We start from the raw sequence: 27,079 nt of genomic DNA on the forward strand, positions 1-27,079 counted from the left end.
TATGCCATTGGATCTTTCAGATATTATTATGCCCATTTATGGCAATTGATCATGAAACATAATTCAGTTCAGTGTTGGAAGTTTTTTTTTATTATTTCTTATTCTGAAAATAGAAAACATGATTTGTGTGCAATGGAATCCCTTTGGTTTCTAAAAAGCACAGCAGGTTAACAAAATGTAATGGATATAGGTATGGACTTCCTTATTAATATATAGACCATCATTCAATTATGTCATTCAGTTATCAAAGCAATCACTCCATAATGTGATTTCTTCACTACTATATAAGTAAAAGGTCAACCTTAATATCAAGCTGGAGATTCCATTGAGGTTTCCAGCTGTGCAGAATACGCATGTAAATGCAGTAGAGATCTATAATAACAGATGCCAGTTTCATTTTCATTTTCTCAGAGTGGCAAAGTCTAATGGTCCTCGACTAACCCCTGCCAGTGCATCAGAATATCAATGGGTGGAGTGCACTAGTGGCAAATTTAAGAATATAGTGTAATTTTAAACCACAGCTGAGTCAATATGGTCAGCTTTACTGGAATCGTCTTCACCTCTCGAAGATCATGAGGTGAATGCAGTAAAAATGTAAACCCTCAAAATCATATATTCTCTTTGGACAAAACAATGTTGGTCACAGTCAAAATCCTGTAACAGCTGCAATAGGAGAAAGTCAAACAGCCATGAATATAGATTTTTATAATAGTATAACAAACATTATATTTGAGTTAAACCAGGCTTGGAGTCCACAAAGTTATCCAAAGCCGCAAATGATACTCTTCTGTCTAAAAACTGATGACATCACTGTCGTCAGAGCAAAAACTACTGCCCAGTGATCCGGTTCTCCTGTGGTCACACAGGGCACCAAGTTCTTGTTGTGGCTTTGAAGGCACTGCTCAAAGTGGTACAGTATAAACATCATTTGAACTGTACTTAAGCAGTAGCATGCTAGATTATTTGTGTCAATATGTGCAAGCAATGTAAGATGACACAAAACCTGACCAATGTCTATAAAATATATTTCTGATGTTGCGATATTAAAACATAGCTCAAAATTATTATTTTTTAAACCAAAGACAGCTGTGAGTTTCCATACAATTTGAAGTGAAAGCATTATGAATCACACGATAAAAACAACACTGCAAATGAAAGTAGAAAACAGAAATGATGAGGTAAATCCAGGTGGTAAATCTCTGAAGCACTTTGCTTTAGTTGGGCTCAAGGTTAGACATAGACAATGATTGACCCCTGGGAAGAAGCCTAGTTGATTTAAAGCATAATTCTTTCACTACAACTATTTTGACAAGTATAACTGGAGACCTCAAACTAAGCCAATTAATTGATTTGTTATTGAGCAAGGATGGAAAACCCAGAGTAAGACACATTTAGATACTTGTTTTGGTCCCTCCTTGACTACATTGTGTTGTAAGTACATAAACCTGACAACATTTTAAATAAAAGCCGAAAGGTTAGGATCCAATGAACTCAGTGCACTATACAAATGTGAATATCAAGCATGGTATTTGAACCATCTGAGGGGTGTCATAAATAAATCTTTCTACATTAACTTGACCTAAATGTAATACAGATAAACAGGCATAGTAACATTGTTAGCATGCAACTGATAATGTTGACATAAACTACACAGGCATTGTGTACCATAGGTTCCCTGAGCAATGTGGGGTTATAAAAACTGACCAAGACAGAGGCAGACCACATAATGCGTGAGAGGACTGAACAAAAGACACGAGAAGCAAATGGTACATCTTTGAACAAGCCAACAATAAGGGTAAGACAATGTATTTCAAAAAAAAATTATGTAACCTTTTAAATCGAATCAATAAAAGTAGTCGTTATGAGGGTAGAATACATTTTGTTATTTGCCCCCAAAATGAATTGGGCTACAGTAAGATTTCCTGCTACTTTTTATTACATTATTCTGCAGAGTAATGCTGTCTACTGTACATACCTATTTTCTTTCCAACGACATTGTTTTCTTCAACTTTACAGTACAGTTGTGTGACTGAGCTGAAGAAGAATGAAAGGCGTGTGTTATTTTATCAATGTGGTTCTATTCAGCATAGCCAGTGGAGCAAGTAAATGGCTCACCCATAACTCGACGGATTCCTTATCAATTGCCAATGTCACCGACATCAATTCAAAGTTAAAACTGCAGGTTTGTGCACTAATCCCAAAGTCTCGAAGGAGACGTTGGATTTCACAAGGCGACATGCTTGCCATCCTTGACTATCACAATAAAGTTCGATCGACCGTCTTTCCACCTGCAGCAAATATGGAGTATATGGTGAGTGAAAATTTGTAATCAATATTTAAATGTATTTTACATAATACAAACCAAACGTTCTTATTTTAGCCTGCATGTGTATTGTTGCCTGTTTGTGTAATGCGATTTGATCAGGTATATATATATATATATATATATATATATATATATATATATATATATATATATATATATATATATATATATATATATATATTGGATACAGTACAGTCGGCTGGTAAACCACCGCGGTAAATATAGTTGTATTTAACCACTTTCAACAGCTCAATACAAATTCCTCGGGTCTTCCGAATGCGGAACAAGGTAAAAACGGAGGTGTGGGCAAACGGAGTAGGACTTGAGCAGCCTCCTGGAGTGAATGAGTTTCACATAGACACCCAGACGGGTCGTTAGACATCGGCTTCCGGGGCTTCTGCTTTTTTAATAGCCAGGTTCTTTTTATCCTATTCCCAAAAAAACTGATGAAGATGTCTGCTTCTTTTGCGAGCTGTCATTAAAAGAATTGTGCAAGGTTGTAAATTGTTGCTCCATTGGAGGCGAAGACGTCCTATTTACAGTATCTCACAAAATTGAGTACACCCCTCACATTTTTGTTAATATTTGATTATATCTTTTCATGTGATAACACTGAAGAAATTACACTTTGCTACAATGTAAATTAGTGAGTCTACAGGTTGTATAACAGTGTACATTTGCTGTCCCCTCAAAATAACACAACACACAACCATCAATGTCTAAACCGCTGGCAACAAAAGTGAGTACAAAATTGGGCCCTTTTCCAGCACTGCCTTAACCCTCTTGGGCATGGAGTTCACCAGAGCTTCACAGGTTGCCACTGGAGTCTCTTCCACTCCTCAATGACGACATCACAGAGCTGGTGGATGTTAGAGACCTTGCGCTCCTTCACTTTCCGTTTGAGGATGCCCCACAGATGCGCAATAGGGTTTAGGTCTGGAGACATGCTTGGCCAGTCCATCACCTTTACACTCAGTTTCTTTAGCAAGGCAGTGGTCGTCTTGGAGGTGTGTTTGGGGTCGTTATCAAGTTGGAATACTGCCCTGCGGCCCAGTCTCCGAAGGGAGGGGATCATGCTCTACTTCAGTATGTCACAGTACATGTTGGCATTCATGGTTCCCTCAATGAACTGTAGCTCCCCAGCGTCGGCAGCACTCATTCAGCCCCAGACCATGACAATCCCACCACCATGCTTGACTGTCGGCAAGACCTGGGTGCCGCCACACACGCTTGACACCATCTGAACCAAATAAGTTTATCTTGGTCTCATCAGACCACAAGACATGGTTCCAGTAATCTATGTCCTTAGTTTGCTTGTCTTCAGCAAACTGTGTATCATCTTTAGAAGAGGCTTCCTTCTGGGACGACAGCCATGCAGACCAATTTGATGCATTGTGCGGCATATGGTCTGAGCACTGACAGGCTGACCCCCCACCCCTTCAACCTCTGCAGCAATGCTGGCAGCACTCATATGTCTATTTCCCAAAGACAACCACTGGATATGACACTGAGCACGTGCACTCAACTTCTTTGGTCGACCATGGCGAGGCCTGTTCTGAGTGGAACCTGTCCGGTTAAACCACTGTATTGTCTTGGCCACCAGCCTGCAGCTCAGTTTCAGGGTCTAGTTCATAGAGAATTTTTTTCATGTAAATTATTTCAACTTTGAGTTTTTCCATTTTTTCCCTGCAGTCTCCCTCTGGGTTAAAATGGAACTGAACGGGGCAACCAATGTAATGTTCGAAAATATCGGGCTCCCGGGCTGCAGTGGTCAGTACTTATCAAAAGTGGTCCAAGGAAGGAAAAGCTGAAAACTGGCGACAGGGTCATGGGCGGCCAAAATTGTTGCACGAGGGGAGCGAAGGTTGGCCTGTGTGGTCCAATCCAACAGACGAGCTGCTGTAACTCAAATTGCTGAAAAAGTAAATGCTGGTACTGATAGAAAGGTCAATCCTATCGAGCATTTGTGGGATGTGCTGGACAAAAAAGTCTGATCCATGTAGGCACCACCTCACAACTTACATGACTTATAGGATATGCTGCTAACATCTTGGTGCTTGATACCACAGCACACCTTCAGAGGTCTAGTCGAGTCCATGCCTCGACGATTCATGGCTGTTTTGGCAGCAAAAGGGGGACCTTCACAATATTAGGCAGATGGTCATAATGTTATGGCTGATTGGTGTATATCAATATACCAAACCATCTTGTTTTGTAAAACCAAATATATCATATATTTTCGAATGCTCTATCGGTTGCCCCATTCACTTCCATTATAGCCCAGACAGAGGCTTCCTTTAAAAAAAAATAAAAAATACTGTAATAATTCCAAAACCAGAAAAGGAAAGGGGCAAGCCTAGTTCAGCCGGCCCACAATTAGAAATGATGAATGTTATCGCCCTCACTAGATTTCAACCTGGGTCTCCCACATGAGAGGCTGTGTCTTTAACTACTATGCCACGTAGCTATATGTTTGCCTAGTGTCTCAACATGATCATTTTGTCACGTATCATGCCGAGTTTGAATATTTTGCTAGACACCATTCAACATTGTGTTAAACTGACAACATTTCTTATTAAGTTTACCTCTACCACAAATAGCTTCTATGAGCTGTGTGGCATTTGCCACTGGCCATTTTAACAGCTTATTAACCAGTAATAGCCCTACTAGTATCTACTAACTTACTAATTGGAATAGTCATAAGAATTGAGGAATTGCTAGCGAGACTGAAGATTAACTTTACACTGCCAAGTCTATTTCATTTCAATGCTAGTTTTTCTGTAATTCGTGAATGATATTGATACAGTAACTATCAATAGGCCTATAGATGAGGATAACTGACTTCATCGTCAAGTGAAAAGACAAGAGAATTGTGGAAACCCCTACTCTTTTGCTGCCCAAGGGTTTGTGATCTAGCCTATATTACCCCAAAAAGCATGCACGGATGCATACTTTTGGAAATCCACCAGAAATAGTCGCAATAAACTGTTTTATTTTAGGCTTACTATAACATAGCTACTGAAGGTTGTAGCCAGTAAAGTTTTTGTCTGTCCTGAACAAATCCTAATGCATATTTTGTTTTAACTGTGACGAGGCTCAAACACAGGATCTCTGGGTTGGTATTACATGTCTCAAACCACTACACTATTTAACAAGGGAATGTCAGTCACTCACTCACTCAGTAAGAGACATTCGCTCTTGGCCGGCTCTGCTTACGTGGTCCGGCAAAAATATGTCTTTACAGTCTAGGATTATGCTAGATAATCTGAAAAAAAGGCCCCAGGTTCAAAAATAGTGAACCTTTCCTTTAACCAAGTCCCCATGTTATTGCACTGTACATTTACAGTAACCTTTCTGGCTACAACAATACTCGGCTTCATAATTACTCTACCTCTCACCTCATGAAAAGTGTATCCATCACAGTTTTGCCAGACAAATAAGAGAATGTTTGTGACGTGGTTGTACTGTGTGAGCTCGGCTGTGGATGCTAGCTACACAGCAAAATATCCAGTGTAGTTTAGAGTTGTTTTTATGGTGTTAATTTTTCTGAGTTAAAAAGTGTTGATTCTGGTGTTGATTTGAGTGGCATCAACACTTCCAGAGTGAATCAGTGGTCGGAGTCAGCGTAATTACAGCGAGTTGACATAATTGACACTGGTGATGAGTTGATCTGATTTCCGGTTTTTGCACATCGTTTCCTTTTTGATTAATGGCGGATGATCACGAGGAGAGGAGAGTTCAAACAGGTATAATTTTTAATAACCACTTAAGTTATTACCAATTTTCATGTTTAATGTTTCTCACAATTCAGAATAATGTTAGTAGTACGTTTATCAACATTGCCTGAGTGCCAACTTTATTTCCTCTCATGTACGACGAAAGACCATCGATAGGATCTCGCGGCCGTTTTGCTAGTTCGCTGGCAAACTGAGGTAAGAGTCACAAAAGTTAATTTTAGTTAGCAGTTTTGAATAAGTTTTCTTATATCTTAGAATCTGTAAAAGATAACAGGATATAGTCTGTGATTTAGCTTAACGTTAACTTAAGTGTTTAATGAGGCAAATAACAGCATCCACCCAATTTGATATCACTGCCGTAACCATAACCTGTCGTAACCCTTCTTGAGGGCGGATTTTTTGAATCATAACGAATGTGGAGTTTGACGTTTACGATCAAGCTTTAGATCACTGTATTTGTGTATTATGCCCTGCGTTTGGATCTTTTTCTTGCAAATAATGGATTCTAAAGGTTTGGATTACATCAAGCTAATAATATGTATGTATTTTGTGAATATATGTTGTGTTGTGACGTTAGTGTATTACCATCAGACATGGGGGACTCGAGTCACAATTTTCAGGACTTGTGACTTGCTTGATTAAAGTATGAAAATGACTTGACTTTGACTTGAGAACAAATTACTTGAGACTTGACTTGACTTGAAGTGGAAGACTCGACAATGACTTGAACTTATAATAAACAAACAGCAATAAAGGTGGCTTGGGCATCTTTTTCGGATGCCTCCGGAACGCCTTCCTGGGAAGGTGTTCCGGTCCCGTCCCACCGGGAGGAGACCCCGGGGAAGACCTAGGACTCGCTGGAGGGACTATGTCTCCCGGCTGGCCTGGGAACGCCTCGGTGTCCCCCCGGAAGAGCTAGAGGAAGTGTCTGGGGAGAGGGAAGTCTGGGCATCCCTGCTTAGACTGCTGCCCCCGCTACCCGGCCCCGGATAAGCGGAAGAAGATGACATGACATGACAAACAGCAATAAAATTAATATATCTGTTGTGACATCAGCACCACTAATCAGCGTATGTGCCTTTAACGCTGCACAATTCAAACCGCGCCAAACATGGCAGACAGTAACGTTAATCGAGCTCCACAAAAAGGACTTTGAACTGGACCGTGTGAATAAAAACAGATTTGCCAGATGCAAAATATGCAACAACGTCGAATTTCATTCGTCATTTTAAGAACCAGAAGGGAAGGTAAGAAAGTCATCTTTTTATATTCAGTTTCACCAAGATCTATAACGATTAATTTACTAATGTAATGAATTAATCTTTTGTTTGTCATAATTTGGCCGTGGTTGCATATGTTTTTTTTTTCTTGTTAGAAATGTGACCATTATCATTACTGAATACGTCTGGTAAATAGATGTAAGGGAATTTGACTATAACAGTTGCATAGCCTGAATTTTTATGTTGATGGGCATCTTAAAATGAGCGGGCATGTATATTATTACACGTAGGCTATAATGTCTGTATTAAATGTGCGCGTTTTAAAGTGTTTGTGAACTCCGCATGGAAACTAAAAAGCATTGTGCTTACACCATAACAGTTAACTTTACTGCATGAAAGGCTAACATGAAAGGCTAACATTACTAGCACCTAAATATTTCGAAGAGTTTTTTTTTTTTTACTCATACATACAAAGAATAATTACAGCGTAATTACATATTAGGCAGTTTTTCAGTCACACTAATTAGTTTATAAGGTTATTATTATTAGCCCTTATTACATGGATTGGCTGAATTCCAGTGCAGAATGCGTGTTATTTCTTGATAACACCGTTGCCATGAAAAACAGCGCGTTGCTATGGCCGCAGCAGGATTCTAACCAGAGACGGAACGGACTATTTTCTTTAGAGGAAGCAATACAATCGTTTTTAAATCAATAAATTCCTTTTGAAATCAATATTTTGTGTAAAATTATTGATTTATTTGGTAGGTAGCCATGTAATAAGCAGGATAAGGTATAGCGAGGCGGTTGTTATAGCGAATACAACCCGTTTAGGCTGATTCAAGATCCATCCGCTTCGTCCCCCAAAAACATTGTACCGCGGAGGAGAAAAATATTTGATTTTGAAATCGAGCTTCGCAGCGAGCGCACGTCAGAATCAGAGGACAGTGTGTGTGTGTGTTCATCTCTTTAGTACTGTGACTTGACTTGAAACTTATAAGGACTCGACTTGACTTGCTTAGGGTGAACCCTTGACTTGCTTGATTTATCTGAACTGTGACTTGAGACTTGACTCGAGACTTGATGGTTAAGACTTGAGACTTGCTTGGACTTGACTGTGTGTGACTTGTCCCCATCTCTGATTACCATAAATAAATTATTGTGATTATACTTGTCTTTCTGTTGTTTTTCTTTATATATTTTTTTCTTGACCAACAGCTTTCATCATGCTGGTTAAAGTTCAGTATCAAGGTGTAAAGAAATTTGTGAAATATCTCAGCGATTCTACGTTCCAAGATTTTCTCAATGAAGGTAAGAAGCTTAGAAATGTAGTCATACAGAAATATGCTTATAGTATAAGCCGACTCAAGTACACAGGGCTTGTGTATGTTAACACTTTACAATATGGTCTAATTTGTTGAAACATTAATGCAACTAATTTTAGTATTAGTTATTAAAAATATAACCTTTGTTTAAGTTCAAAGTGCATTTATGTTAACAGATAGGCCTACAACTTTTGATTTTTATAATGTATTAGAAAATGTTTACTTTTTTATGAACATAAACAAGTGTAATTAACAAAATTATTGTTTATTCTTAGTGCATGGTGACTAACAAAACTTTATTTATATTTGTTTATGCTGTTGTTAAAATTACTTTTCAGTTAAGGGCAAATTTGGCTTAGCCAGAACTGCAGCTCTTCAAGTCTTTGATGACACCGACACCAATGTGGAAGAGGACATCTTCCATGAATTGATCGAAGGCAGTCCACATTTATGCCTAACTGTAAGATGTCCGGAAGAAAATATTTCTGCCGGTTTGTCTGAGGGTAAGTCTGTAATAACCATTGAGACATACTTTCGAGGACTCCAGTGTAATTATCCTGGGGACAAAATGCATGTGGGTCAGAAACGCATTTACCTTTAACAGACACTAATACAACAAGGGATTCATCACGAGTCGGCAGTAACATGAGAGGTGCTAATCATGCAAACATTGTCGAAAATAGTCCAGGCTACAACATTAGCAGGATACAATTAAGTGTTCACTTATGAGTTTTTAGCAGTTTATTGAATATTGTCACTGATTTGTTTGGGTTAATATATAAAACGGGGAACATGAGTTTGAGATCCAGTGATGAATAAGTGGACAAAAGGTTCTGGTATAGTTATATATATATATATATATATATATATATATATATATATATATATATATATATATATATATATATATATATATATATATATATATATATATATATATATATTAGTGCAGTTAGATATAGCAGAATGAGAACTTACAAGGGTGTATCTTTACAATTTTTATTTTTAAGGGTTAGTTCACCCAAAAATTAAAATGTCATTAATTACTCACCCTCATGTTATTCCAAACCCGTAAGACCTTTGTTTATCTTCAGAACACAAATTAAGAGATTTTTGATGAAATCAGAGATAATGTGCAGCAACGTAATTACCACTTTCAAGGCACAGAAAGGTAGTAAAGACATTAAAATAGTCAGTGTGACTCCAGTGGTTCAACTTTAATGTTATAAAGTGACTAGAATACTTTCAGTGGGCAACTACTTTATTCAACAATATCTCTCCCATGGCTTTCCATTACGCCATCTAATTAGTAAAGGGCAGCACAGCACTGGGCCTTGAAAGTTGCAATTATGTAGCTGCCTATGGATGGTTCAGAAAGCTCTGATTCCATCAGAAATATCTTAAATGGATAGTTCGGCCAAAAAATACTCATCCTCATGCCGTTTGAGATACATATGTCAATCATTTTTCAGATGAACACATCTTCAGTTATTTAAAAAAAAATTCTTGGATCTTTCAGTGGTTATAAGAAGTTATAAGGGGCCACCTCCAAGTCCCAAAAATGTAAATGCTTCCTTCCCAAAAGTATTCCATCCGGCTCCAGGGGGATAAATGAAGGCCTTCCAAGGGTAATCTGTGCGGTTTTGTCGTAAAAATACAAATAGACATATTTAAAACTTTATAATGGAAAATAACTGGCTTCCGGTAGTTGTTGACGGACGTTCACAGGAGATGGGTCCTGGAGTAGGACGTAGCGTAGGAAGCGTTGTGACGTGAAACGAACGTGACAGCGCAGAGAGCAAAATAAAACTCTGTTCAATACCTGCACCTGTTTTGTATGTTTTAAGGATAAGAACCATTGTTATTGCCATATTGTTTGTACATTAATATATGTTCAATAAAAAAATAAAAACTCTGTTTGTTCCACGTCACAACGCTTCCTACGCTACGTCCTACGTCATACTCCAGGATCCAGCTTCCGTGAACAGTTACCGGAAGCCAGTTATTTTGCTTTATAAAGTTTTAAATATGTATATTTTTACAACAAAACCGCACGGATTACCCTCGGAAGGCCTTCGTTTATCCCCCTGGAGCCGGATGGATTACCTTTGTGAAGGTTGCAAGCAAATTTTTGGGACTTAAAGGAGGTGGATCCCATAACTTCTCATTATAACCACTGAAAGATCTAAGACATTTTCTAAAATAATTGAAATTGTGTTCGTCTGAAAAATTATTGCATCTCAAACGGTGAGGGTGAGTAAATCATGGGTTTAATATCATTTTTGGCCAAACTATCTGCCTTTCTGAAGATAAATGGATGTTTAAAGTAATGTGGGTGAGTAATTATGACATTTAAAAATTTTTGTTAAACTAACCCTTTAATTTTTATTTGTGATGGAAAATGATTGCTTCAGAAGAACATTAGATTTTGTTTGATTTAATGCCTTAAAAATTATGTTTACCTTTTTTCTGTCAAGAGTTTTCACCGACAAGAACCTCAACCCCCAGCACATGCACTGACACTCTTTCACTCTCTTCAACTGACCATGAAGAGCCCGAGAGCGCAGTGGAAAATCAAACAGCAATGGTCAGCAACAGTTTTAACATAGACGCTGAAAAAGCAAAACGGGTATGTATGCATGTTTTTCCTTATGGTTAACTTTTCCCTATATTTTCACCATTTTATTAGTCTTCATGTGTTCAACTGTATTGTGGTCAATGTTTAATCAGACTGTCCAAGATGCACTGGAAAAAAAATCTGGTGGTGAGGAAGTGCTTGAAGAATACCAGACAACAAAAACTTTAAAGCACAGCACCAGACGTCAGCTTGTTAATATTGTTGTCAGTCACATGACAGAAATTCATGGGTAAGACTTTAAAGCACAAATGCAATAAAACACACAGCTGTCAATTGATGTAGAAAACAAGACTGTTGACCATGACTATATATATATATATTATTTTTTAAATTGCAGGAGGATCCCCACCCGCAAACAGCGGGAAACTTATGCTTTGGGCATTATTTCTCTCTTTCCTAGCCTGAAAGACCCATTTTCAGCAAAGGGCTATGTAAGAATCGTTTGTATTGATGTACTTGAATTACAATTTAGTTTGACATGTTATATGCTCCTTTTTTTGTGGCATGTTATAGAAGTGTCTATTATTATAAATTGTATATAACATAATGACATAATTTGTTCAGATTAGTGTTCTCGTCTTTTTTGACAGGAGCATTTCTACGATCCGGAAAAGGGAACGGGGTTCATCTCCTGGCGCCTTAAAACTTTGTCGAGGAAAAATCCAAAACGTGTTCGCTTAGAGATGTCTGAAAGTGGAGGACCAAGTCGACGAAGGAGGATAGATGATGTGCAACAACTTGAAGGAGATGCATGCAGAGAGGCAATTTCTTTCCTTGTCCACACAGCTGATGAAACTGAAGTAATGCAGAAGATGAAGGAAACTTTTAAGCATAGACAAGAACTGGTCCATAATCCTGACCGATCAGCTGACGTCCTTGATGTTTTCCCAAGATATTTGGATGTAAAAGGATTGGTAAATAAAACTTTTATTCCACTTTTCAAAGATTGTTTTAAGTGTATTTTAGAAATGCCTGCTTTTGTTTAATCTTTAACATAATTGCTACTTTGAGTTATTTGTTCATATATTTATCACTCTTGCTCGTACATGCCTTTCAGACATAGTGATAGACTAAGAAATCATGAATGTGTATTTACTTGAATTCTTTCAAAGTCTATCAAAACATGCACACTATCTATTTTAGTGGTAAAGGATAAAACAAAAGTCCCAAGTAACCTCTCAGAAATCTTGTTAATATGCTTTGTCATTAGATAAATCAGGACTTTGCTCTGCTGTTCAATGCTGGAACATCCAACAAGTTTCTTAAGAGGTGGGAGACTGCATTCAAGCAAAAGATCATCAATGAAGCCAAGTCTCTTACTTCAACAGCAGAAATTCGGTGTCTTCTCAATGCTGCTGGTGGACAAGGATCTGAAAATGGTTGGCATGATTTGTGAGGATGTTATAATTTAATATTTGCTTTGGTTTCTTGCTATTGTGAGCACTAAGGCTTTTTTTTTATTACCCCAATCTACTCATTCAGATTGGGACAGTGACATGTCATCTGTCCTGCTGCTGTTGCATCTTCTGCCTCCTCCTCCAGGGAGGAAGAAGACTAAGATCAGTCCAACAGAGGCAATTGACAGACTTGTGCATTTTCATAAGGTAAAACTCACAATGCTGTTTCAAAGATTTGGGTTATAAACCCTAAAATGCAGTGGTTTTCATTAATTGTCTTTGGGGACTGAAGCCTCTGCACATTTTGTCTCTCTGTCCTGACACGCATAAGAATAGGTTAGCTCACCCAAAAATGTCACCCTCAGGTTGTTCCAAACCTGTATACATTTTTCTACTGCTGAACACAAAGATATTTTGAAGAAAGTTTGAAGAAACTAGCCACTTTGGGCAGCCATTGACTGTCATAATACTGTTCTTTTCCTATTGTGGAAGTCAATGGCTGCCCAAAGTGGCCTGTTTACAAACTTTCTTCAAAATATCTTCCTTTGTGTTCAGCAGTACAAAGAAATGTAAACCGGTTTGGAACAAGTTGAGTGTGTGTAAATGACATTTTCATTTTTGAGTGAACTAACCCTTCAGTCTAGTGTATGTAGCTCTTACCTAATGAGGTGAAGATCTGAAACAGGTTAGTATAATAATTGAGACATGCAACATGTGCAGAGTTGTTGGTCAGGACCAGGATTGAAAATTGCTTGCATAATGTGACAGTCTAAATGTACCTTTTAAAATCTCTAACTGATTGCATTCATTCACTTGCATTATATTGACCTACAGCTCTCGAATTTCCATTTACAACTCTTTGTTCTAATGAAGTAAGTCAGTCACATAGCTTGGTTTGGCTGATACAAAAATGTTGTTGGTGGTGGGGGGTGTTCTTTTAATGTTTATCCTTTCATTGTAATACACAAAGTAACTGGTTTTGACAGGCACATATTGGGTTAAGGTGTGTCAGATATTTTATTTTATTGATTTTAATTCTATTTTAGTTCATTTAAATGTGAGGAAGTTAACAGTAGCATGTTTAATGCATTTATTATTTCACATTGTAATTAGTTTTTTTCCCCTGTTTGTTTAATCTAATTTTTTTCAGTCCTGCACCAGTATTGAAGGCCATCTCAGTGGGAGGGAGGGCCACCAGCCATTTCTACTGGGATCAGGAAGGATCAAGGGCAGGATCGATCACTTTTACGTTGTTGTGGACAAGCGTCTTATCCCTTGCTCTGGAACCAGCTCCTTAAGTGCCTTTGATGAACTTTTCAAAGTTCACTATGTCTTCAACTTGTCCTACGAGGAAGCCCTGGTCAACTTCTTTACCTTCCTGCAGACCACAGTTTACAACATAGACGTTGGTCTTTCAAGTGAGTCTCCCAGAGTAAGGGAACTGCGTGCAAAGCTTTTAAATTAGTTTAAATGTTGAAGTGTTTCATTTGTAAAATTTTGCATGGAAACAGCCACTCTTTGATAGCTCATTTAAGAGTCACACACAGTTTCTATCCTTCGTTAAAGTTTAAGTTGTTGTGTGCGCAAGATGGCTGTAGTCGGCAGTTTTGCTCCTATTCTGGGTTTCGAAAGCATTTGATCCGTTTTCATGCTGTTGATGGCAATCCCGCTTTTGATTTGTCTTCAGGTGAACAGTCGTCTCAAAATGTTTATAATAATCAGCCAAGTTCTTTGTTTGTTGGAGAAAGTGATCCCCAAGTTGCTCTCATTGAGAATGTTACCTTTTCCAGGAGAGAGACTGTAGATATATGTGCTTCAATTGTAGCCAAATTACAGTGCAGTGGAGTAGCCAATAGCTTGGTATCATCAGTTGTTTCAGACCTTGAGGACCTCACTACAGAAATGCATACCCAAACTCGTCAAGATGTGATTTCTGTCATTCCTCCTAATAACCCTGTCAGATCAGCTGTCGAAGAAAGTTTAGCTCATTTTGAGAGTCCCTTTTCCATGTTCAACACCGAAATTAAAAGAACTAATTATTTCATTGACAAATGGGGTGTTGTGGAGCCAGTTGAAATTGTGCTTGGCATGAGATACGACATGAGGAGAAACAAAAAAACTGGATGTTATGATCAGGTCCCAGTAAAAGATACATTCGTGTATGTCCCAATTTTGGAAACTATAAAATTTATGTGCAGAAATTTAGATGTATGTACTCTGCTGACAGAGTTTACAGGAAGGCAGAAATCCCATTTTGAGGACTTTTGTGATGGAAGTTACTTCCAGAGTCATCCATTATTCTCAAAACATCCCAGTGCTTTACAAATTCAGGTGTACTACGATGAATTTGAAACCGCAAACCCTCTTGGTTCTAAACGTGGAGTACACAAGGTTGGTGCTCTTTATTTTGTGCTTCGAAATCTACCACCCAAATTGAATTCAAGACTGATGAATATCCATTTGATTGCTCTATTTCATGCGCAAGATGTAAAAAAGTATGGATTTGACCCCATCCTGGAACCGTTGATTCGTGAGATAAAGATTTTAGAGACCGATGGAATTGAACTACCCATATCAACGGATAGGGTTTATGGAACAATATGTCAAGTAATTGGAGACAACTTGGGGATGCACTCAATACTTGGGTTCATAGAATCATTTAGTGGACATTACTCCTGTCGTCTATGTTTAACTGAAAAGGCTGATATCCAGTTAGTTTACAATGAGGATGATGTTAGAGTTATTTTGCGTGATCGTTCAATTTATGAACAGCACTGCAGTGAGTTAGAATCTGACCCTCAACTTAAGTCAACACATGGCCTCAAAAGAAAGTCGACACTAAATAGTCTCCAGTATTTTCATGTTTGCCACAACTACTCTCTAGATGTAATGCATGATCTCCTAGAAGGAATTGTGCAATTTGAAATGAAGCTACTTTTTGAGTATCTTTCAGAAAGTTTTGTTACACACAGTGAATTGCTCTCCAGAATATATTCATACGATTATGGTTATTTAGAGAGAAAAAATCGTCCCACAAAGGTTAATCTAGAGCATAGTGGAAATAGCATAGGGCTCAATTCGATCCAGGCACTCTGTCTTGTCAGAAACATTCCATTGCTGTTTGGTGATCTCGTGGGGATAGGTGATAAAAATTGGCGTTTGCTCCTGCTCTTACTTCAAATTCTAAATCTGGTGTTTTCCCCTTGTATTTCTAAAGGTATGACTGTCCTCCTGAAGCATTTAACAATTGAGCACCATGAGTTATTTAAAGAGTTGTATCCACAAAAAAACTTGCTGCCCAAACACCATTTTATGGTGCATTATCCGGCCTGTATTCGCAAAATTGGTCCGTTAGTCCACATGTGGAGCATGAGGTTTGAGGCTAAGCATAAAGTTTTTAAGAATACACTAAAGAATTTCAAAAACATCACCAAATCTCTGGCAAAAAGTCATCAGATGTCAATAGGCTATCTTTGGGAAACAACACCATTCAGTCAAGTTGTGTGCGGACCAATGAAACCATTTTGTTGGAGTGATGTTGAAGATGGTGAAAAGTTGTCAGGAATGCTGGAGAATCCAGTACAAACAAGCATGCTTTCCATGAGCTGGGTTAAACTAGATGGGACAGAATATAGACCAGACCTCATTGTATGCAATGAAATTGAGAATGAAATTCCTGTTTTCAATCAGATTCGAAAAATACTCTTCATTGACAGCACTGTGTATTTTATTGTCGACAAACTTTTCACAGAAAGATTTTCAGAACATTATCATGCATTTAAAGTAGAGAGATACTGTGAGTTGGGTGACCTTGTAAAAGCCAAGAGCTTGAAGTTCTACAGGCCTTTTGATCTGCAGTGTGTATATGGGTCAGATGATGGGGAGTATATTGTACCTTCCTTTGTGTTGGTGTAATTGTTTAATCTGTTGTTGAAAATAAAATGTCAAACTGATACAGCGTTTTGACTTATGCACATTGCACATGTTTTTTTAGTCAAAATACCAATTACACTTAAGCAGGGTTTGTATGAACACTAAGTGTGGAAATAAATCTCTTGGTGTTGAGATATTGACACACCTAGTGTCATTTCAACACTAACTTGGTTTAAATGAGGGGGGTGAAACACTAATGGTGTTAACAGTGAACACTTATAGTGTTGTTTTTACACTAAGCAAGTGTAAAAAAAAGTAACACTATTTAAAGTGTTATTTTAACTCTATTTAGTGTGGACCTATATAAACTCCGAAAAAGTGTTAATTTCAACACTGTGAGTTTTGATTTAACACTTTGAAATTTGCTGTGTAGAAGCATAAGAAAGACATAGAATGCAAACTCTCCCAAGCAGAGCTTGTAAAAATCTTTTGATTCATCAACAGATAGAAAGGTTACATAACAATATATAACTTTTAAAGACACTCATTAGCTATGAAGTTATTGAAGTGTCAATAGCTACTCAAGTGCCTACATGAATCAAAGCGTATAGGCTACTCGTTGGGTGCAGGTAGCTTAAAGATACACTGTAGCGCAGTGCGCACTCCACTATAGCATGGAATGTGTTACTAATGTTGGTGAGGTGGCCTGTAATTTTGAAGAGAACGGACAAATGTTTACATCTTGCAAAGTTCTGATGCTTTTCAGAATGATGCACGCTTTACCAGAACTTGTTTTCTCCCACTACCACAGTGCAACAGCGTCATCTGTTGGATGGACAAACAACTATTATTAAACCATGTAAAGTATGCAACTTATATTGATTTCTTGCCAGAAACCTCCTTGGAAAACTGGATAGGTCATCATGTTTTAAGGAATCAGGTTTAAAGGGAGTGTGCCTGCGTTTGCTCCTGGCCTCCATGACTGGTGTGATCTTTTCCCAGGCTCTCACAGTGTGCTTGAATCTTCTCACAGGTATGACATCTCACAGGTACCGCTTCATTAATCTCTCACTGCTGTACTGGCATTTGGTCATCCAATTCAGGCAGTTGGTTTTGGCCTGACAGCAATGGTGGACTTGGTTGTGGTCTGACATCATGCTGAGAACTGTACGGATGAGTATAATAGCTTTCCCAATCATCTGAATAGATTTTTCAGTTCAGATGTTTCTTGGTCTACTGCACTGAAAGCCCTAAGGCATTTTTACTGAAATATGTCTATTAGGTTTAACTCAAAGTTAGTGACATGGTACCAATGACTTCTAATGTTTATTTAACATTGACTTTTACTCAACTTTTTACTACTGTAGGTTGACATTTTGAAATTGTTGTAATTATCCATGTTTTGCATGCACAGTAACAGATGTATTCATCTTAGCTTCAAATACATTTTCTTTTTTTGTTTTGTACCTGCTACTGAAATGATCATTCCTATTAAATAAAAATCAAATCTTATTTTCAAAACAAAACCTGGATTCCAATAGGCAAACATTTTACTTATATCAACTTTTAAGGAAACTGATGGCCTTAATTTTTTTGAGTTATGCCAACTTATTTGCTAAGGTTAGCAGTGAGTGTTATTGTTTCTCGTCTGCTTCTGTATTTGGTGTTCTTTTTACAGGCTTGGTTGAAGTGTCTTGTTCCACTGGCAAGTAAGTGACAGGTAACAGAAGGACCCGATGCAGCATATGAAGCATTATATCTCCTGACTCGGACTGGATTTTATACACTGGATTCTCTCATTCTTTTAACGACTGTGTACAGTCTTCACCCAGCAGAGTTTCCCGGAGCAACCTCTCCAAGGAATTGATCAGCAGGCTGTAGTGTTGCACCTTTGACACCTATATCATAGTACTTCTTCCCTTTTGCTAACTACTTTTGACTGTTCTCAGAGGCATTTTAGGCATGTTGCCTATTTTCAGCAAGTGATTGTATGTTCAATGTTGAACATTATGTTGATTGGAAGGAGCAAAACTCTGCCACATAGGAGGATCCCAGTGACTCATGCCTTTTACAGTTGTAGTTATGGACGATGTTTGGTAGATGGTCTTTCCACTCTGTCTTCTCATCTGGCAGAGTACAGGGCATCGTTCTGTTCATCCTTTCCACAGAATTCCCCTTTGGATGGTATGGGGTACTTTAAAAGTGGGAGATTCCTGTAAGCTGCTGCAGTCACTGGGACACCATAAGTTGTTTTCAAACTCTCACCCTTGTTTGTTTCAGGTTTCTACATTACTTTTGTTCCAAACCATCTTCTCAGCTGCAGATTTGTGCAAAGCATGTGAAATGATCGATCAGTACAACAATATATTCATAGCCTAAAACATGCCCATGTCATCATACAAGTTCTCCAGCACCACTGATTTCAGCTTGCTAGCTAGTACAAGTTGCTCCCATTGTCCAGCCAGTCTGTACAGGATTCCTTGTTCCACTCATGGGTTAATCTGTAACACAAGGTTAAGTCTCAGTCTCAGTATGCTGGTATGGATAGATTGGTTATCATGTCCACCAGCAATCCATTGGACTAGATTTTTAGGATAACGTTGTCCATTGGCCTCCTTTTTGGCCTGGGTTTTGCATCTGGTTTATTTGAACTTGACAGTTTTCCCCTTTGCTTCTGGTGGGCTTTGTAGCTGCTCAAATAGGGTTTTGACCAGCTGGGAGAAATCTTAGATGAATGACCTGCCAAAGAATGCAAGCAGTGTTTGAATCTCTCCATCAGTCTCCTTTAACCAAAAGACAGCCTTCAAGTATTCTGGGTTGATTTGGATAACCTTGCTTTAAACTATTTGAGCTATAGTACATATCTCACTTGGTTTCCATAGACTTCACACATTTTCAGTCTCAGTCGATAATGTACTCTTTCATCTGACTAAGCACTCTTCTCAGGTCTTCATCATCCAGAAATGGAGAACGGATGAGGCATTGGTCAGGCCAAAGGCGATACAGACCAACTCATATAGCCTCCAGGGGGTGCTGATCGTGGTGGCTTGCCATGAGCTTTCATAGACTAAGCCTTGATGTAAAGCACTGCCTTGATGGAGTATTGATAACCATGTTTATCTCCCTAGTTCATACAGCATGTCTTGAATCTTGGGGAAGGTCATGCGATTCAGATCCCTGAAGTTGACACATGCTGCTGCTCTCCCTATACACATAGATCCCTGGGGATGAGTAGGGTGAGGTGGACTTCTTGATGTAGCCTCTCTCCAAGAGGTTCTGGACATTTTCTTTTGTTTTTGGAGGGGATTTGGAATTAAGTTGTAACTTTTCTGGACAGGCGTCATTCTTCAAGTTGAGTTTGAGATTCGGAATGTTGGTGACTTCATCTTCCCTTGCGAAGTCAGCAGGTGGGTGCTATTTTCTCTGGACCCGACTGGTGTGGTGCACTCTTTTCTCTGCTCATCATGGTGATTGTGGAGCACAGAAAGCATCACTGAATGGCCTATATGCTTCTGTTGACTGTCAGGTGATGATTAAACATAAATGTTCCTGCATCTGGACAGGGTCAGGTTCTATATTTCACCACTTTTCTTTGGCCTGTAGGTATTGGTAAGTCCCTTGTTTTCTACTTTTACAAAACAGCCTAGTGACAATTCCTTTTGCTATAAATGTAATGTCAGAGAGACCATAGTGCATTTTTGTGTATTTCACTGAACCCTTGTGTGTGAAGGAGCACACTCTGCTCCAGCTTATTGTCATGGCTGAATTCATGACCACTTTTAAGACATCAGGACATCTTTCATTTCAGTTACTGTAAGACCCTTTTTGTTTATTATGTCCCTGAAATAACTTTATTACTCTTGCAACATTTCTTACAATCTCAGACTCAGTATATTTATCTCTTAGACATTCTGTTAACTGTTTCTGAAGATTCGAAATAGTCTTGCAATGTGTCACAATCTATACAGGATACTGGATGTCTCAGTCTGCTCTCTGATGACTCTCAAAGTTGTCCTTGTAAAGTGAGCTGTCTGGATAACTCTTACAGACCTCTATGCAGCTCTGACGTCCATATCACCATGCCATAGGATCAGCAATTTACCAGATGATGGTGCTAATCTCAAACTGAGCCCGTAAAATCTTACCTACCTCAGAATGTAGCTGAGGTGGCCTGTAATCTTTTATTGAAGGGACACAAGTTTGCGTCTTGCGAATTTCTGGTGTTTCCTTTATTCTGAAGAATGGACTACAGTAAAACAGCCCCAACTATTGGACCAATGTACAACTAATGCTACAGCATGCAACATTTTCAGCTGAGATTGATTTTGATAGGTAGGTAAACAAAGTGCTAGTTTTCAACCCATTACATAAAAATCCCTTCAATATAAAGTAATGTGAAAAGGTTAGTACACCAACTGGAAAGTTGTCTTTGTTTGATGTATTTGGACAAATGGAAATCTGAGCTAAATTCCAACCATATTCTTTAATAAAGGTAACTCAGTTTAACAGATCAAACCCACAAAAATCTTTGGTTGAGCTTTATTAATGAGTGTGGATGGAATTTAGCTCAGATATCCATGTGTCCAACTATGTAAAAAAACATTCCAGGGGGTGTACTTGCTTTTTCACATAACTGTATTCTACATAACACTAACTAGTTTAGCCACACGGTATATATTTTACAAATATATTTCAAAGTTTCCTTATTTTAGTGCTTCCTTAAAGAAATAGCTTTTACATATTTTGAGATATTCATCACAAATCTCCTCAATCTATTCTAAATCACACCTTCTCATCTTTAAACTAGTTTTTGGCTAAAATAACATTAATTGATAAAAAAAATATATTTTAAATGTTCTCATTGATTTTTTTTTCAAATCTCTTCAATATATTTTAAATGACACTAACTACATCAACCATCTTTTTTCACCAATAATATATTTTTTTAAATAGCTTTTTCTTATTTTAATATATTAGAAATTACACTATCTAACTACCCCAAACTTGTTTTTAGACATAATAATAGTCATATACAATAAAAAAATATTTCCTTTGAAATTGCATTTTCAAATTGTGAGATAGTTATCTCTTTACCATTTGTAAATCTTGTTCACAGAGTTGTATCAGTGCTTCTGATAAGAGAAGAACAAATCACAACAACACTCCACTCAGGTACTGAGGCAGTACATAACATACACTAAAACGATGAAGGACTTAATTTTAAATGTATTTCCAGAAATGTTTGTATAGAGCTGTATTGTTTTTCATCTTATCATTTATTATGTTTCTGTTTTTTGCAAAATGCTATATATGCGTCTTGCTCTCAGACACATTAATAAATTGGTTTTACAGTCATGTAAAAAAGAGCTCTATTGACCTTAATTGTTTTGTCCAGGAATAGGCGTGATCTGTGTCCACAAAACCGGACCCTAGATTTAAAATAAATATGTTTAATACAGGTAGTTCATATAAAAACTACAGAAGGGCCCATGATCCATAAAAAGCAGTTTGTCTCATTTTAGAATTAAACTCCTTCATATGAATCCACACATATTTGGCCCCTTGGGGGCGATGCAGTCACTTTAATAACTTAATTTAATCACCAAATGACTAAGTTAAAATTCACTACTTTCAATACTTTGCTTGTACAGCCCAAACACTGAATTGTGTTTTTCTTTTTTCTTTTCATCACAACCATCACAACAAAGCAGTTGCATTCATAATTGTTATAGACAAATGTCATAAAAAAACTGTAATGTAGAAACCTGATTAAAAAAAATACTTGTAAGAATGATGCAAGTCTTCTTTTTTGCTGAGTTCAACTAGTCAGTGACACCTGTGTGAAGGTATGTGAACTCATTACAGTATTAAAGACACTGTCCTAGGATTTCCTAATTTCTTCTATGTTCTATGTTCTATTTTTGTGTGGCTTGTGAGCGTCATGGAGCAAAAGTGATGACATGTATGATTCTCAGCTCATCACAGATGGGTAGGTCATGGCTTGCAGCACAAATCATTTGTACTCTGTGTGTTTTTGTGAAAAGAAATGCCCTCTCCGTTTATCACACAGATGATTGGTTGGTATGAGAGGATGCCAAAGCAGCAGTCAAATCTATCCTTGTCCCCAGGCTACTGCATAAAGCACTTATGGCACAAAAACAACTCAAAGTTGGCTTTAATGGGAGTGACTTTTCAGTCAGGGAGAGACTTTAGTAAATAAATAATTGTATCATTTGATTATAGCTAATCAAAATACTGTTCTGGCACTGCATCAAATGAAGTAATATTTCTGACATTAGATATTTTTTTAATCTAAACTGAGTGAGGCACAAAAATATTAGTTAACAGTTAATAGCCTGAAACACTGAAAACAAGGCTCTTTTGCTTCGCTAGTGGTATCAAAAAGACAGGCAATTGAACAATTAATGTTTTTGTGTCTTTTTAACATACAGGTATGGGATGAAGGCCTTGCCAGATCAGCGGAAGCCTGGGCAGCCAGGTGTCTCTGGGAACATGGACCACCATTTATAATGAGATACCAGGGACAGAATCTGTCTGTCAGAACAGGAGGGTATTTGTAGCCTGAAAATCAACATTCATTTTGCATGTACAGTATTTACACTGCACAGTTAATTTTATTGGGCAACTTTATCTTTGAGTAAAACACAATTTTAAATTCAAGACTAACGTAATATGAATTACGAACTGTGCTTTTTTATTTGTTCACATTGCATTTGATGTCAAATACGTATGTTTCTTGTAGGTACCGCTCCATTCTGCAACTGGTCAAACCTTGGTATGACGAGGTCAATGATTATATGTTTCCCTATCCTCATGACTGCAACCCCAGGTGTCCTATGAGATGTTTCGGACCCATGTGTACACATTACACACAGGTACGTTTGCCTACAAAGGTCATCCTGTCTCTTCAGACATCGGACAAAATCATCCTTACAAACGCCCTGACTAAAGTATACTGACCCGAAGATTGTTTCTAGAAGACACATTACATTGTTAGTGCAGTATTCCAGAATAAAAGTGTGTGTGGACTTTATTTTTCTAAAGACATTTTAATCTGACTTTTTTCAGATGGTATGGGCTACAACAAAGAAAGTCGGGTGTGCAGTTCAAACTTGTTATAACATGGTTGTCTGGGGAACCATGTGGAGGCAGGCAACATACCTGGTCTGCAATTATTCTCCAAAGTGAGTCTGGATTATGACCTTAACAAGCTCCATGCCGTTTCACATGCCATCCGTGATCATCATCCTCTCCGCCTCATGTTGTCAGACCACTTCAGAACAGGTCACATAAACCACTGTCATTATGACAGTATCACAGCTATTTGGATGCAGTGTATCAAGTGCAGTATATACAGTATCTCAGAAACGTGAGTACACCCCTCACATTTGTGCAAATATTTGATTATATCTTTTCATGTGACAACATTGAAGAAATGACTCATGCTAAAATGTAAAGTAGTGAGTGTGCAGCTTGTATAACAGTGTACATTTGCTGTCCCCTCAAAATAACTCAACACACAGATATTAATGTCTAAACCGCTAGCAACAAAAGTGAGTACACCCCTAAGTGAGTACACCCCTTATCCATTTTCCCTCCCCGGTGTCATGTGACTCATTAGTGTTACAAGGTCTCACGTGTGAATGGGGAGCAAGTGTGTTAAATTTGGTGTTATCACTCTCACACTCCCTCATACTGGTCACTGGAAGTTCAACATGGCACCTCATGGCAAAGAACTCTCTGAGGATCTGAAAATTGTTGCTCTACGTAAAGATGGCCTAGGCTATAAAAAGATTGCCAAGACCCTGAAACTGAGCTGCAGCATGGTGGCCAAGACCATACAGCGGTATAACAGTACAGGTTCCACTCAGAACAGGCCTCGCCATGGTCGACCAAAGAAGTTGAGTGCATGTGCTCAGCCTCATATCCAGAGGTTGTCTTTGGGAAATAGACGTATGAGTGCTGCCAGCATTGCTGCAGAGGTTGAAGGGGTGGGGGGTCAGCCTGTCAGTGCTCAGACCATACACCGCACTCTGCATCAAATTGGTCTGGATGTCTGTCGTCCCAGAAGGAAGCCTCTTCTAAAGATGATGCACAAGAAAGCCGACAAACAGTTTGCTGAAGACAAGCAGACTAAGGACATGGATTACTGGAACCATGTCCTGTGGTCTGATGAGACCAAGATAAACTTATTTGGTTCAGATGGTGTCAAGCGTGTGTGGCGGAAACCAGGTCTTGCCGACAGTCAAGCATGGTGGTGGGAGTGTCTTGGTCTGGGGCTGAATGAGTCCTGCCGGCACTGGGGAGCTAAAGTTCATTGAGGGAACCATGAATGACAACATGGGCAGTATATTCCAACATGATAACGACCCCAAACATACCTCCAAGATGACTACTGCCTTGCTAAAGAAGCTGAGGGTAAAAGTGATGGACTGGCCAAGCATGTCTCCAGACCTAAACCCTATTGAGCATATGTGGGGCATCCTCAAACGGAAGGTGGAGGAGCGCAAGGTCTCTAACATCCACCAGCTCTGCGATGTCGTCATGGAAGAATGGAAGAGGACTCCAGTGGCAACCTGTGAAGCTTTGGTGAACTCCATGCCCAAGAGGGTTAAGGCAGTGCTGGAAAATAATGTAGGCCACACAAAATATTGACACTTTGGGCCTAATTTGGACATTTTCACTTAGGTGTGTACTCACTTTTGTTGCCAGCGGTTTAGACATTAATGGCTGCGTGTTGTGTTATTTTGAGGGGGCAGCAAATGTATACTGTTATACAAGCTGTACACTCACTACTTTACATTGTAGCAAAGTGTCATTTCTTCAGTGTTGTCACAAAGATATACTCAAATATTTACAAAAATGTGAGGGGTGTACTCACTTTTGTGAGATTCTGTACATATGTTATGCATGAATGGCAACATTATGAATATATATTGGAAAGGAATATTATTGTGCAATGTTTTGAGATATTTTTAATGTATATGTATTTTATGATTTTTTATTGCCCAGAGGAAATTGGATCGGAGATCCTCCCTACAGAGTTGGCATCCCATGTTCATCATGTCCCCCAAGCTATGGAGGCTCCTGTAGCAACAACCAATGTTTCCCTACCATAACGTCAAACTACATGTACTGGTTCAAGTAAAGACTGAACAAATCTTTTGTTGTAATCAATTGTTAAATATCCTAATTACACAGTGCTTCCAATGTCAGCTGGAATTTTTTAAAAATACTGTAAATGTGCAATTTCTGTGCTTTTAAATGTACTTTTTTTATACAGTTCGGATATATTTAGAATTATATGCTACATTTCAATCTTGAGGAAATGTACATTTGTGAGTATTATAAATCAATAAGTTGTGGAGTACAACTGATTGCTGTCTTACCATTATATTGATGGTCAAATATATTGCACTGACATGTTGTTTTTGTTAGTGATATTTGACTGTTAGGCCTCTAATAAGGAAGTGGTAATAGCAGCCTATTATTAACTTCCAATGGGATCAAATGACTCCAGCTCACAGTAGATTATGTCAGTTATTAATATAGTTTTATCAAATATTTCTGACATGTTTTCCAGAACATTATTACATGTATTTCACCTACAGTATGCCTCATATTATACATAAATGAATTCACGTCTATTTTATGTTATTGCTATAGCCTCTTATAATGTTAGAGATTAAAGACATTTGTACTGTAACTGATACATTTTTTTTTTTAAACATCTTGCCAGAGATGCATTTGGAAAATTCAAAATGTTTGTGAACAGATTCTCTTTAACAACAATGACAAACCTTTGGAGAATAATTTTACTTCTGGGTAACCAAGATGAAGAAAGTCAAAATGCATCAGCAGAAATGTTAGCAGTTCCTGTTTTGCGGAAGAGAACACCAGAGGGCGAGCTTCACAAAGTAAACTCATCCTGCAGTGGAATATTCACTTGTGGATATTCAAAAATGTCCCTATGTGAAGACTGATTATTAGGCATATTTTGCACAGAAGTAATTTAAATACAAGGAATGAAATACATATAAAGGGCAACAGCACTGGGAAAAGATTTTTAGACATAATGGCAATTACACTGCTAAATAACAGTATCTAACATACTTTGTTTTGGACCAGGAATAAGCCAATTATCTTCTGGACCTGTTAGGTTCCCACTGACTAAAAGTATTGCAGTGCAAAACCCAATTAACCCCTAGCATGTATTTTCTGCCTCTCCACTTTAAAAGACTCAGGAGCACTGTCATGGGATTAAAACTCCCCAAGTAGACAACTTTGAATTGCCAGTGTCACCCAAAAGGTCTATGCTTGTACAAGTTGCCCCATCAATGCAGTCAACTGGAATGCAACCATGCAACGTACAGCACTTGGCTGGGCAATGACTTCCTTTCCACCTGAGTTGAAATTTCTCAGTCATGTGGATTGATTGTAGTAGACGTTTTATAGGGGATTGAGGTCAACACGACCTAAGGTTATGAGAATCTGAGGACCAGGAATGGGATGTTGGACATATGCCTAAGTGTACAAGGATAG

At 38.2% G+C, this 27,079-nt stretch overlaps 2 protein-coding genes across 5 annotated transcripts; both read left to right on the top strand.

Annotated features, from left to right (window-relative positions):
* The first annotated feature begins 1,734 nt into the window (after window positions 1-1,734).
* Window positions 1,735-26,147, top strand: pi15b (peptidase inhibitor 15b). The gene is made up of 6 exons (XM_010894051.3): window positions 1,735-1,795; window positions 2,017-2,311; window positions 22,969-23,087; window positions 23,280-23,412; window positions 23,606-23,721; window positions 25,550-26,147. The coding sequence occupies exons 2-6, from the start codon at window positions 2,045-2,047 to the stop codon at window positions 25,683-25,685; spliced, it is 771 nt and encodes a 256-aa protein (XP_010892353.1). The 5' UTR covers window positions 1,735-1,795; window positions 2,017-2,044; the 3' UTR covers window positions 25,686-26,147.
* Window positions 5,829-16,596, top strand: LOC114840960. 4 transcript variants are annotated; one of them, XM_034289185.1, is made up of 11 exons: window positions 5,829-6,072; window positions 6,209-6,258; window positions 8,502-8,594; window positions 8,947-9,111; window positions 11,086-11,237; window positions 11,339-11,475; window positions 11,584-11,677; window positions 11,837-12,160; window positions 12,457-12,625; window positions 12,729-12,850; window positions 13,794-16,596. In XM_034289185.1, the coding sequence occupies exons 3-11, from the start codon at window positions 8,510-8,512 to the stop codon at window positions 14,106-14,108; spliced, it is 1,563 nt and encodes a 520-aa protein (XP_034145076.1). In that variant the 5' UTR covers window positions 5,829-6,072; window positions 6,209-6,258; window positions 8,502-8,509; the 3' UTR covers window positions 14,109-16,596. The 4 variants fall into 4 exon arrangements, with proteins under 4 accessions (XP_034145076.1, XP_034145075.1, XP_034145078.1 ...); XM_034289184.1 differs by having other exon boundaries at window positions 5,829-6,258; XM_034289187.1 differs by having other exon boundaries at window positions 5,829-6,258; window positions 11,161-11,237.
* Window positions 26,148-27,079: the final 932 nt, after the last annotated feature.

Source organism: Esox lucius, chromosome 3 (assembly GCF_011004845.1).
Source record: "Esox lucius isolate fEsoLuc1 chromosome 3, fEsoLuc1.pri, whole genome shotgun sequence".
NCBI classification, from domain to species: domain Eukaryota; kingdom Metazoa; phylum Chordata; class Actinopteri; order Esociformes; family Esocidae; genus Esox; species Esox lucius.